Source organism: Pinus tabuliformis, chromosome 1_2, assembly GCF_031772625.1.
Source record: "Pinus tabuliformis cultivar Carrire ecotype Pingquan chromosome 1_2, CPIR1, whole genome shotgun sequence".
NCBI lineage: Eukaryota > Viridiplantae > Streptophyta > Pinopsida > Pinales > Pinaceae > Pinus > Pinus tabuliformis.
Window position 1 is genome coordinate 755,396,378 of NC_142298.1, and position 14,387 is coordinate 755,410,764.

A 14,387-nucleotide genomic window follows, 5' to 3' on the forward strand; every position below is an offset into this window, starting at 1 on the left:
ACCTAGTTTTAGTAAAGAGGACAATAGCAAGCCTGTTGAAGCAAGATTCCTGAAGTTCTCCAAGGTCATCAAAAACCAGGCACCGTGCATTTGGAAATCGAAGGCATATTTCCATAAAATAAAAATGAAAATTCCTTCTTCATTTTAGTGGCGCTTCTTCTTAAGTTGATGTTGTAAATTTGAGGGAGTTAGTGTTTTTTTAGGTTTGTTTAAAAATAATTTGATTTGAGGTTGATAACCTTTCATATATAATGCAAATTTCATTATATATTTTCAAACAAAAAATTATATTATGTCAAATTGTAAGAGGCATATGTTTTTAAATAAAAAACCACATTAACATGAACAAAACAACCATGATAATTAACAATCTTACACATGTAGGACATTTATACAAAGAACAAAACAACCATGATAATTAACAATCTTACACATGTAGGATATCTATACAACTAGTGTTCACCAATTCTAGTAAGTGATGATACTTACCATGATATTACACCAAGTAAATGATCCCATAAATGTCCAAATGATCATTACCAATTGTAATATGGTGTATTGCAAATCATTAAATAATCATCGTCAGTTGTATTATGGTATATTGCAACTCATTTTAATTTATGAGTAAAGTGCTCAATCCTTATTACAAAATGGGACTAGATTTATGTCATTAAACTTAGAAATCCCTCTCATCTATATTTTAGTAATTCACAAAACTAAAAAATTCCTTCTCATCTATATTTAAGTAATTCATAAAACCAAAAAATCCATTCACACCATTTATTATTGGGTAATCAAGTTGTTCAATGAGAAAAGCATTATTGGGTCATAAGTTGTTCAATGAGAAAAGTGTAATATCCTAATTCTTTGTGATGTCCCTCTATATAGCACTTCATTGTTTGATTATTAGCTTAACATTTTTATTTAACGCATAGGAAAAAGTCCATGATCGTAAATTTGGAATGCTTTATATCATAATGCACAAATTCCAATGTCCCACCATGTTATATTTGCTATCATGCTAATCTGTAAAATTGTAAACCTTCAATGAGGAGAGCTTAATATTTATTGATATATTGTGCCTACCTCTCCTTGATATCTTCTATGCTATTTGATAGCATAGGGAAGGTATCCTAGGCAAAATTGTTGTTCGATATGGTGGGGTAGAATTTTAGACCAAATCCCTAGGCAAAATTGTTGTTCGGTATGGTGGGGTAGAATTTTAGACCAATTTTTTCTCGACAAAAGTTGTGAGTTCAATCACATATTATGGTAATAGTGTAGGATGTATGGTCATTAAATTTGATTCCTTTCACATCAAATCTCCGGACAATAATTCTATACAATAATACAATACATACATGGTGATTGATTAATTTTATATATGTTTTCTCTCCACCCTAAGTAAATATAATCTTTTCATACCTAAAACAACTAAGCTGACTTAAAAAAATTTTATTTGTCTTAAATCTAAATTAAAAAATATACAACTTAAACATTTACCTACATTGTTGATAATAAACATGTAAAAAATTAAGTTGTATTTAAAGAAATATTGTGTCCAAAAAGCATAGAACTCCAAACATCAAATCTCTTTGCTCCTTGTAGGCTTGAACCAACATCTCTTCTAGAGAAATTCAACAGTTCTAATTTAATAATCCTATCGGCCTCTCTTTGTACCTTTTGGGACAGTTGCTAGTTATATACACAAATAACAACAAATTTCTCATCTCTAGCAAACTTTAGTGCATTTAATAAATTTTGGCGCTCAAATGCCATTTTTTTATTTTATTTTCGCTGCCCCCTTAGACTTCAACTCTGTGGCACCTATGACTTTGAGCCAGGATCAATAACTTAAGCACAAAAGGCGCTTAGTTTCACAACTTGCAAAATTTGGTTAATTTACGTTATTCTGCTTTTTTTGTTCAATGTGGTATTCAGGGGTTTTTGGGCTATGGAATGTGTGCTATAACCCAAAGGCTCGGATGCTCAAATAAATCTCTCACGAATAAAAGTCTTTCCACATCAGCTCACCAGTTCAACATCCAAACATTCAACTCGTCTTTGTCAGTGAATCTGGTTCTTCCACCTTTTGTTGTTGCCATGATATCATCCCTAATATGAGGAAATTTGGTATTTGGCACTTTCTTATGTTTTCCTTTGTCACGGCCTCAAAAAACCCAGATGCCAGGATACTTGGATATCTCTTCCTCCATGCAGAACCAAGCTTTACCAGAACCATGACACCTCTATTGCCGAATTAAATTTGGATCCGGGTCATTCTTTATGTGGTTCCCTTGTGCAACCCTCAGATACCCAAATACTCAGATATCTTTACCTTCACATGAAACCTCAAACTTCTAGAATCTTGACACTGCTTACTTTTCCACTTGAATTTAATTATGGAAAAATGTTATAAACGCCATATCGTTTGGATACAAAAGGCTTTCGGATATTTTGCACTTCCCGGATAAGTTCGACTGAGTCTGGAATCTAGTTCTTTTAGTTGCGCACTAACTTGTTTGCGTCCCAGATGACCTGCATGCCCAAATTCTTTGAATCCTTCTCTTTTTGCCAAACACGCCTTCACTTCAACACACTTTTTCTCCCCAATCCTTGGCAGTTTGACTAAGTGTTATATGCCATTGGAAAGGTCTATGAGAGGACCTTTGACATCAATAACAACACTTTGCTCAACAATTCGAATATGTCGATTGTGTTTTAAGTTTTTCTTTTACGTAATGTTCATTGATATTGTAAAATATAATTGAATTACTACACCAATAGTTTATAATTGAATATTTATGATGTGCAGTGATTTGACTGCTAAGTGTACAAAGATATACATACTCTACCCCCCTTTGGTTTTGAACTTGTGACCTTTTAGGAGGAAACTCATACACTTAACCATTAGACCCACTCACGCTATATTATATGTTATATTACATGGAGGAAAATATTATATTACATGTTAAAAGGTAATTACTTAAATGATAAGGGGTTTAATACTTTCAATTATACATTATATAATACATATAATATTTTAATATATTTAGATATTTTTTTTTAAAATATCTTTTACAATTTTTTTTGGTTGATCCATGAGGGGTTTGAACTTGGAATCTCATGAAACATAACACTTCATTATCAAAACCATTGCAAATTGAGCTATTCCATAGATAAAATATATCTTACTATTTTAAATACAACAAAATAAATATTTTAAAAAATAATAATTTATAATTTTAAATTAATATCTACATCCTAATGATGCCATATGCAAAATTTAAATGTGATTTATATGGAATAGCTCATTATAAATTTAAATGTGATTCATATGGAATAGCTTATTATAAATTTAAATGTGATTTTTTGAGAATAACTTATTATAAGCTGTTTTTTTTCAACTATATTTTTAAATAACTGAAATTATTAGTTATATATACATGTATGGATTCACCATATGGGTTCTACCTGAGGTCAATGTAAAAACATCAATTTCTCTTATTTTAAATAGCCAGCTACATTATTTATGACTGAACTTCAACAATCTACCCTTTCTTCATCTGTACTCCAATAACCTTGCATTGCATTAACCTGCTTGTGGTGCAAGTCATTGTCCAGAACACTCACCAAGGCGGGGAAGTCAGAGTTTGAAGGGACAAGTCATATACAGCCTTGCTTGGAAATTAGCGTTATCACTCTAGAAGTAAAAGCAATAAGAGGCGGTAGAGTGTGCGAAGGACTTGAGAGTTGGAATGGAACTTTCACCTTAAAAACCATTCAATAATGTCCGGAAAAGAAGGCGGCTTCGACGGCTGGCTTCAGAGAGTGAGGCGAACTGGGGAGTTCAGCGACATTACAGTGGTCCTGAAGAATGAGGAATTCCGACTTCACAGTCTTCCACTGTTAAATGCCAGTACTTACTTCAGAGACATCTGGTCTTCATCTCCTCCTTCCCACACAAGAATACTAGAGCTACCGGATTTGGCAGAAAAGGTAGACTTAGAGGCCTTCGCCATGGCTGTAGATTTCTGCTACTGCATGAAGCCACATTATACATTCGAGAATGTGGGTGGGATTAGAGCAGTTGGGCAGTTTTTGGGCATGCCAGATCTGTTGGAGAGCACTAAGAAATATCTGTATGCGAATGTGTTTGGGAGCTGGAGATTGTCTGCAGCTTTCCTGGAGAAGTACCAGAGGGTGGAGGAGGTAGCAGTGGATGAGTATATCGAGACAAGGTGTGTGAGGACGATTGTGAGCGGTTGCACTAAGGCGTTTGTTGAGACGAGGCAGCTGTGTGCACCCATGTCTTCTTTGAACTGGAAAACGGTTCAGTCTCCATCCCAGACACTTACCGAGATATTGGCCAGGGTTGCCCACTTGCCTGACAGGTACTGTAACCGCACTCAATCTTCTATCATGTTTAAGAATTATTTTGATCTATTTAGGATCGATACTCGTAGCCCGCTCTCAATATTGTATAATTTTTGGGAATTGTTTATAAGGATCGATACTTTGCTCCCCACCTTCAATATTGGATCATGTTTAGGAATTGCTTTTTTGGAGGGATAATTTGCACAATTTCACCCGTCCCCACCCTCAGCACTTTTCGCAACTTCACCCTTGCCCCCACCTTTAATACTTTGCACAACTTCACCCTGCACACTCTCACTACTTTCCGTAACTTCATCCCTGTCCCCACTTCAATACTTTGCACAACTTCACCCTGCACTTTCATTGTCAATATTGTATCAGGTTTAGAAATTGTTTTCAAGGGAGCGATACTCTGCGCAACCTCAACCCCATCCCATCCTCAATCATTTCTGGGAATTGTTGCTCAGGATCGATACTTTGCAGTTTGCACCCACCTTCAATATTGGATCATGTTTAGGAATTGTTTTTTGGATAGATAATTTGCACAATTTCACCCCATCCCCCTTCAGTACTTTTCACAACTTCAACCCTGCCCCCCACCTTCAATACTTTGCACAACTTCTCAATCATTTTTGGGAATTTTTGCTCAGGATCGATACTTTGCAGTTTACACCCTTTTTTGGATAGATAATTTGCACAATTTCACCCCATCCCCCTTCAGTACTTTTCACAACTTCAACCCTGCCCTCACCTTCAATACTTTCCACAACTTCTCAATCATTTTGGGAATTGTTGCTCAGGATCGATACTTCGCAGTTTGCACCCACCTTCAATATTGGACCATGTTTAGGAATTGTTTTTTGGATAGATAATTTGCACAATGTCACCCCATCCCCCTTCAGTACTTTTCACAACTTCAACCCTGCCCCCACCTTCAATACTTTCCACAACTTTTCAATCATTTTTGGGAATTGTTGCTCAGGATCGATACTTTGCAGTTTGCACCCACCTTCAATATTGGATCATGTTTAGGAATTGTTTTTTGGATAGATAATTTGCACAGGTTCACCCCATCCCCCTTCAGTACTTTTCACAACTTCAACCCTGCCCCCACCTTCAATACTTTGCACAACTTCTCTTTGCACTTTCATTGTCAATATTATATCATGTTTAAAAATTGTTTTTGAGGAGCAATACTCTGCACAACTTCACCCTACCTTCATCTGCATCCCCATCCTCAATACTTTGAAGTTTGCACACCCCCACCTCGCCTTTACCCCACTGAATCTTGTTTTTAAAGATTAATTGGCCTCCATTCTCACCCTTATTCTCGTATCATGTTTAGAAATGGCCTCTAATCTTTTTTGGATCAATACTTTGCCCAACTTCACGGCCACCCCACCCTCAATCTTGTATTATGTTTAGGAATTGTCTCTGATCATTTTAGGTTTGATACTTTGCACACCCTCACCTTTACCCTCAATCCCACTCTTAGTCTCATGAGGACACTGATGTGACAATGGTTAACTTGATGGAGTGTCAAGTCATCAGATATGATTTGGCCTATCTATATGGCAGGAGTCTGAAAGGATGTCACTTGGTACGAGTCCCGGGTGAATTTGTCTGTGTAGCATTGATTCTAATTTCGCCCATATGTCTAGTAAGTATTGTAACAGCCCACAACCTTCTCCATTTTTAGTAAGTATTGTAACAGCCCACAACCTTCTCCACAAAAGGCAGCTTTAAACTGCGATAAACTGTAGACCTGTTAAATTGCAAAAGACAGGTTTAAACTCCTTAAGCCTGAAACCATAGAGCTTTTAGGAGAGATCATGGACATGGAATTACAGCAACAAAACCAGGGAGATTCAGGCCTTTAACCCCTCAGAAGATCTGCAATCAATTTCCAAAACCAAGTTGCTTCTCTTGCATCATGTGATTGCCTCACCCTCAATTGGTGCAGGTGAAGGGTTGAAAGTTGGTACAGTCCCCATGTCAGCACCACGTAAAGTTCCAAATAGTGGGTCAGAGCAGTGGCGTCGTCCTCGATGATAGTAACATTTTTTCACTGAAGTTCCTCCAACCAATAAATCTCACATGGTTGAATTAGCTTCTGTAAATCCATGGATAATTTGCTTGATTTATCAAGAAAAAATGCATGTTTGATACATTCTAAAATTCTCTTGTGGCTCTTAGGGAACAGTTGAAAAAAAACAATCCCTTTTACGGCCTCGTGGTTGAGGAGTCCATTATGGAAAACTCTTTCAGACATGTAAAGTAAAACGTCTCTGCCATTGTTCCCCTATATAGATTGAGAATCACAGATACAGTGTACACTTCCATGAATCCTGCATTTATAGATAAAGGTGGCTCGGTAGATAGATAAATAGATTTTATTTAAATGTACAGGAGATTAATCAATATATGGGACAGAACAGTTACAACTTTGAGATGATGTGCCTTTTCTGAAGCAGTAAAATAGCTGAAATTGACAATGCTTCAACTAAAGAAACTGAAAAATACCTATCGAGACATCTCTCCATGTATATCTAATCAGAAATCAATGAGCAACTTAGCTGAATGACCTCTGTGAGGTCCGGGAGGGTTGGCCTGCAATATGTTGTCACTGGCGACATCGTCTTTGCTGCCCTCCATGCTGGGTCTTCTAGCTGTCTGCCCCGAAACACTGTTAACCACCTGGCTCCCTCTAGTACTGATATCTTCCTGGTGTTTTTTTTTTTTGTGTTTTCCACCTCTCCTGATCAATACACGTGGCAAATACGGCAAATTTGTTCTTCCTTGGGCTCTTTCGATCTGCATGTCTACATATGTGAGCTTGTCTGAAGTTGGCCAAGAACATGTTTTCGTCTCCAGGGCGTGTTAATGTATTGTTGCACCTTTATCTCCTTGTGGAATTTAAAAATGAAAATGCTCAATAAAGTGGAGGGGAGAACCTGTAGCCTTGCATCTCAATGACTCAATCTGCAGATGGAAGATAATGCGTTGATTTTCTTTGATCCAGGAAGAGAAATTTTCTCAGCTCTTTTGCAACTTTGATTAACCCCTTTGTGTGAAGTTAATATTTGTTTATCTTATGTTGCACGAGTTTTCGGTACGTGGGACTGGGTACTTCGGATGTAGGAAATATGTATATGTATCCCGTTCTGTTAGAAGCTTTGCTCAAATTTACAGGAAACTTTAAGTTGGAAGTGGCAATAATATAATATATTAAAAATAAAAATAAAATAATTAATTAATTTCTATCTAAAACTTGCCAATAAATTACATCCTGCAAATTCTACCTTGCAAAGAAATATGTAAAGATTGAACTTTGAAACACTGCCAAAAAAATCAAAATATTAATCCATCAACAATTTGCTAATCAAATTCCTTCCCAACGAAGAAACATACAGAACTCCCAAACTGGAAAAAGGTTTGTTATTGTTAAAATTGGCAACTAGGGTCAAACTCCACATGGATCATTTTATTTATGACAACTGATATTTTTCTTGGATTCCTCTCTCCGAGAGGTGTAGGATTGATTTGAAGATCATCCAATTCTTACATGTACAAATGAAGTTATGAATTTATTTTGATTATGGTCAAATTGTCAAGGTCGGCCAGCAAACTTATGTAGGCTCAGAAGCCCAACAGTCACGTCTATTCATCCTCAACGTTGCATATAAATAGAAGGTGACTTAGCCTCATTTGGACACACTCATCTTCACACTTCTCTCTCTCTCCTCATTGATTGGGTACGGATTTCTAGGCCTCTCTCTCCACACGTCCGAAATTTCAGGAGGCCAATTTCTAGAGAGTTTGACCAAGCATTGACTAATTGACCTCCTTTGACTGTGTTTTTGTGAGGGCTATCTCTGTTTGGGCAGGCAGTATTTCTGGGCACAACAATCGAGGTTAAACTTTCACTGTTGACCAGTATTGACTGCAACTATGGCTGACTGCAGGTGGGCTGTTTGACTAGACTTTGACTGGGCTGAATTTGACTGTTTTGAGGGTTGTTTTATCTTGCTGTTTGGAGGCTGAAGTTGACTGAAGTTGACCGATTTGCTGAGGGTCAAATCTGCCCTGTTGACCAGCGTTGACTTTTTTGATTAGGGCTCTTTTGTTGTTTTTATAAATGATCAGATTTGTAAATTGTACTATCTCTCTCTGCTGAACTATTGAAGACTAAAAGAAGATTTGATCAAGGGTTTCCCCACATGGGGGTTTGTCCCTTGCTGGTGCCACATCTTGTGTCCTCTTGTTTTGGCTTGTCTTCTATTGTTTATGTTTCTGTTCTATCTGCATTTTACTATCATGTTGATGTGATTGCTAATCTGAATATTGATATTGGGCTAGTAAAGAAATTGAAGTAAAATTGCTCTAAAGCATAGAACATATCATTGTTGCCTAAAATTAATAGTTATTAGTAATTACTTGATTATCATTTGATTTCATGCAATGCTATACTATATTCAATTTCGAAATTCAAGTTTGAAAATTTATAAAATGAAATTGACTAACACCCTACTCTTTCTCTTTCTAACCATCACTGTAATTCGTTGAATTTTATTGTTAAAGCTTCAAGATAGGCTTCAAGAGAGTAGACTTATTTGCAATTGTTGCTACATCTCCACGTCTCTGTTGCTTTACAGAGGTCATGCAGCCCAGCCCCCTGATCTGGCATGTATCACTTAGAAAATAAACAAAGGGTACCTTCCATGCTCAAAATAGGTGCCCGAAACGTCAAAACCTGCTCAAAATATGTACCTGAAACGTCAAAATCTGTTGAATGAAGCTCCCAAAAAAACTCCAAAGTACCCGTTGAAGCTCCTGTTGATTTTTGAGCGTTTCCTACCAGCTCTCAACCTCCCCGGAGCGCGGGGTACGTGCTCTCCAATGCTGGGGAGCGGTACCCGTGTAACTATGTGTTTATCACTTGGCACAACTAGGTTCCATTACAACAAAGTCTGGTAACTTAGTCAGGGGCCCAGTCACAGGAATTCTAATGGTAATTAGCCTGGATAATCAGACTGCTGTCTGAGCGTAAGATCCAAACCATATCGCTCCTGAATAGCAGCCGCTGCAAGACTGTTACTAGCAAGGATGGAACTTGAGACCTACATCTTGCCACTCTCAATCTGTTTGAAATAGAAGTAGTCTGGTTATGGATCTAATATCTATGTTATTGGGACGCGAACATGTGGTCAAACTGCTAGTCCTTGGAATTGCCAGCTGTATGTGACATGGTAAAAACCAGGGTGACAGGTAAAACCAGGTCCACTACCACTAGAATACTGTGCTTTGGATGTATATTTGTTGTGGCGAGTTATAAACAAATTGTAACTTCAGGAAGAAAAAATAACTCTGTTATCAAAGTTCCAAGCTAGACATGTATGTTAGGTTATTGATGATAGTTGGGATTAGGCAATGCGTGAATGCATTTATCTTCCGTGTTTTTTTCAATATCTTGTATAACCTATCTTGCAAAGGTGTTTGGATTTGTTCTTCTACCAATTTCTTGTTTTAGGTTTATGATTTTGCTCCGCTTCACTGATATTCATTTTACTGTTCAAGCTGATGCTTTGGTCCATGTGTAATTGTGGCATTAACTTTGGGTTAATTTCCTATTACAGCGATTCATTTTTTTGTTTATTGAGGATTATGTCTGGGTCCCTTGGGCTTTCAATGAATTTGGTTTTCAAGTAGTTTGTTAGCATTGATTTTCCTGTTCCTGTTGGAAGTCCTCCATTTGACCATCCACCTTCGATGATCTTTTTCTGTGATTCTATTTCTATCAGTTATGATTGAGGGTCATGGCAGATGCAGTGCGTTATTTTAATCTGACTACTTCTGAGTTTGCAAGGCTAAAATGTGCGAGGTACTTTGATTGTGCTGAGAGGCGATGTATTCAACAGCTTAGCATGAGTGATATGTGTAATGTCTATGCTCAATGTTGTGCTGGCATGCAGCATTTAAAAAAAATATGAATGATAAATAAACGTTTCAATATCATCTTTAAGTAAAATATAGAGAGATTAAAAGTAAATAATTCAATCATTAAGACGTCTCTTCAGTTCAGTTCATTGCACCCAGAGAAGCAGCCAGTTCCAGGCCTGTGTGAAAGAGATGTGTAATACCTATGCCTAATGCTAGCGTGATGCGAGGCATAAGTTGGCATCTTGGAATCATTTTAGCAGTGACGGATTTTCATCTTCATCTTAGAATCATTTCAGAACTCAGAGGTTTTCATCTCAATTTTTTCTTAATCCCTCTCCATATTTAAAAGATCCCGATTTAAAATGGATTTACATTGTTTTCCACTAATAATAATAATATGTTGATTACCGTGTTTAGTATGAGATATAAAGTTGCGCTTTTCCGTTGTCCTGTATTTATCATGGAGCGATTTTGTACGTTTTCAAACTTTTCCCACTGATATGCTGCCTCCCAATGGTTGATATCTGGGCTGTAGAACTTGTCCTATTAGGATTCCGATATTTTAAATAATGCCTTTAACTTTGCCCATATTCAGGATTCTGTAATCTACTATCCTATGTTTGATGGTTCAAGGGATTGTGAAGGTTATTTTTTCTAGCTCCCAATTTGCTTTTCCACAATTTCCTTGTTGATAACAATCCTAACCTATTTTCCTGACCTGTAACAGGTATGTTCAGGATGTGATTCATGGTCTTGTCAAATGTCATCTTAATGTGAATATTAAGAGCAGACAGGGGAGATATGTCCGGGGCTGGATTGATAACCTAATAAATGAGGAATGCAAAACAAGCAGAAGTAGGTTTTGGGTCATTGTTTGTCTTTCAAGAATGCTGCAGAAGGACTGCTCCAATGATCGCCCGTGGTTGGAACTGTCATCTCAATATTGGTGCGCTCTTTTGGAGAACGCAGATCGGCTGGCTGCAAATGTTGATTTAGATGAGGAGATGCGAGAGAAACTGAATGTTATTAAATCATTTCTTGAGTTTAGGATTGGAGGAAGTCTGGATGAGATCGATGAGTATTTGCACAGTTACAGGTTTAGCCCCCAGACATTACTTAGTTTAGTGACACATTTTAAAGAAAAAGAGGTTGGAGAAAGAGAGAGAGAAGAGGTTGCCAAAGAAGTTGATAGTTGCCTTTGGAGTCATGCTGAGTGCGGTTCCATCTCTCCCGCTGATTTTTGCTCTCTTTTTGATTCATTGCCTCCTTCATCTCGACAAAACCATGACATTTTGTACAAAGCCATTAAGAGTTTAGTGGAGAGGCACAGGTTGGGGGTTGAGGATGCACAAATGTTATGGAGGTTAATTGATGTCTTCAAACTCTCCCCTTCAATATATGACAAGGCTTTGAAAAACCCAGCCTTTCTGTGCCAGCCACATGTATTAGAAACAGTTCTGCAGAAATACAGCCAAGAGCTGGAACAGATTGGAGATGCAGAGGATAATACAGACAGAGGCAGAGAGAGGCAAAATCTAAAACAGATTATGCACAAAGTTATTAAAGCGAGCTTGACACTCCTTGAGGAGAATTCCCGCCGTTCCGAAGAGATTATAGAACTGCAAAAACAGTATGCTGCTCTAATTCGAGGCAAAATTGATGTTGCAAGGGATAGCTGTGAAAGTAGTTCGGATCTGCTCAAGCCTCTCTCCTTGACCCACCCCACTACTTAAGCCCTTCTGTTGTTTTTGTCCAATCGATATCCATTAAATTAATAAATGTAAAGATCATGTATCAATTTTCATTTCCCGCCGCTGCTCCATTGCTGTTGTAGATATCAAAAGGAGTAGTCTTGTAGTTCTGATTAATTTTTGATTTTTTTGTATATCAAATAAATTTAAATTCAAAAAGTACCTAGTAGAACCCTCACGGATTGCGAACATCCCGATTTTATCTCCATTTTTTATTTTAATTTCGATTTTATCTTGAAATCACGATTTTTTTGGCTAGGTGATGTTTTTGCCAAAAAGTACGATTTTTTGGTTTAAATCTCGATTTTATCTAGAAATCACAATTTTTTTTTGGCCTAACTGATGTTTGCCAAAAATCACGATTTTTTTGGCTTGATGTTTGCCAATTTTTACAGATATTTTGATGGTATCTTGATTTTACCAATATTTACCTACCAATATTTTCCTAATTTTTACTATTTTTGATTTCCGAACCCTTGTTAATTTTATTCCAATACAGATATTTTCAACATTCACCAGCTTTCAGAAAAGCAAAAAATCCATGGTAACTTACCTTTTCATGTTGATGGAGGCCCAATTTTCATATCATATGCTTCATGTATCTTGGATAATTCCTTCCCATATATTTTTTGCACTGGTCAATTTCAACATAAATCCATGGTAACTTACCTTTTCATGTTGATAGAGGCCCAATTTTCACATCATGTGCTTCATTTATCTTGGATATTTCCTTCCAATATATTTTTTGCAATGGTCGACTTCAACAATAATTCAAGATTTTAGCGTCTGTCTATACGTTTCACGGTAGCTTTCTTAATTATAAATTTAGTTCACATTGCTGGACGGTAAAATTCTTTGCCCTTCAAGCATTTACTCAGAGTAATTTTAGTTGTTCTACGTTTTCTTGGTTAGAATCTGGTGATATAATTTTTGGTGAGATTATTTTTGTTGTTGTTGTTGTTTAAGATGTATTTTTGAATGCATAAACAGATTCAGAATTCTGAAAAACTTTAGTGTACTTGGTCTAAACACATTTAACAATTCAAATCTACCATTCCAACAATTTTTTGGCTAGACAAAACTTATCATAAAATATTCCAAAAAAAAAGCAAAAACATAGAATTAGACTACACTTTCATCCCTAAGAATGTAGGAAAAACGTTAAAATCTATATAAGGATAGCTTTGGTCTTCCTTCATGTCTCTTTAACTGGATTTATTTTTCCATTTAATAATATGCCTTGCATCTTGAACTGGTAGTAGCTTTGGTCTTCCTTCATGTCCCTTTAACTGGATTTCTTTTTCCATTTAATAATATGCCTTGCATCTTGGACTGGTAGTATTTTTCCGTTTGATGAAGTGTTCTCGTTTGACTGCTCATTGGCATCATTTCCTTAATATTCTGAAGTGCTTAATATCAACTTTTTCCATGTAACATCGACAGCTGCATTTTTCTCTGTATCACCTTCTTTACCAAGGAACATATAAAAAAACTAATTTGAATTAGCTATCTTACAGATTGTTCGAAAGTATAAGCAATCTCCCAAAGTGTTTAGAACCTGTTGGGCTAAAACAAATGAGTGTTTTTTTCTTAATTGTACTCATCAAGGATGATTGCCCATAACAGTGCAACTTGACATATACCGAAATCCTACTTCAAACTCTTTTCCTGGAGTCTGTTTGGCTGACATGCTCTTTTCATTGTGATCTCCCTTGCTCTGTTCTTTCATTCATGATTGAGAATTCGCTTTCACTTTTACATAATTTTTTATATTTGTTTTCGTTATTTTCTGAGGAGGAGATGCTCTGAACAATTCCTTTGCTGTTTTCTTAATGGTTGCTGTACACACTTGAGTCCCATTGACCTATGCTTGGTCACAAGTTGAAAGTTGAAACTTAACCATAATATAATTTATTTCTTTCTTTGTCAGAGACCATAATATAATTTCATTTCTTTTCTTTCCCATTTTTCAGACAGGTGTTTTGTTTCTTCAGATCTATAATAAGTATTAAATTAGCTCTCCTGATGTTTGCCTTTTGCAAGTTATCCCAATATTGGAACACTACATTTGGCCTATAACCTTTTTTAATTCACAATGGTTCTGTTTTTAATTCACAATGGTTCTGAACTGTATACTTATAAATGAAGAAATGCAAATAGATTGCATAGCATTCCCCCGAACTAACATAATTAGTCGCTCATGATTAATTATTAGGCGCTGACATAGATCTTCTGGTAACCTCAGTCATTCTCCAACAGCCTCTGTTATTCTCTGGTACTATGGTGCCACCTATAATTCATGCCATGTGATTACCATGA

At 36.6% G+C, this 14,387-nt stretch overlaps 1 protein-coding gene across 1 annotated transcript; it reads left to right on the forward strand.

Moving 5' to 3' along the window:
- The first annotated feature begins 3,694 nt into the window (after positions 1-3,694).
- Positions 3,695-12,126, forward strand: LOC149207987 (phototropic-responsive NPH3 family protein NPY4-like). The gene is made up of 2 exons (XM_089393977.1): positions 3,695-4,394; positions 11,045-12,126. Exons 1-2 carry the CDS (start codon positions 3,790-3,792, stop codon positions 12,048-12,050), a joined length of 1,611 nt encoding a protein of 536 aa, XP_089250103.1. The 5' UTR covers positions 3,695-3,789; the 3' UTR covers positions 12,051-12,126.
- Positions 12,127-14,387: the final 2,261 nt, after the last annotated feature.

Excerpts from the sequence above, each read along its gene's own strand:
- LOC149207987 (XM_089393977.1), top strand. The coding sequence starts at position 3,790 with ATGTCCGGAAAAGAAGGCGGCTTCGACGGCTGGCTTCAGAGAGTGAGG. Across the intron at positions 4,395-11,044 it reads GTTGCCCACTTGCCTGACAG|GTATGTTCAGGATGTGATTC; the intron begins GTACTGTAACCG and ends GACCTGTAACAG.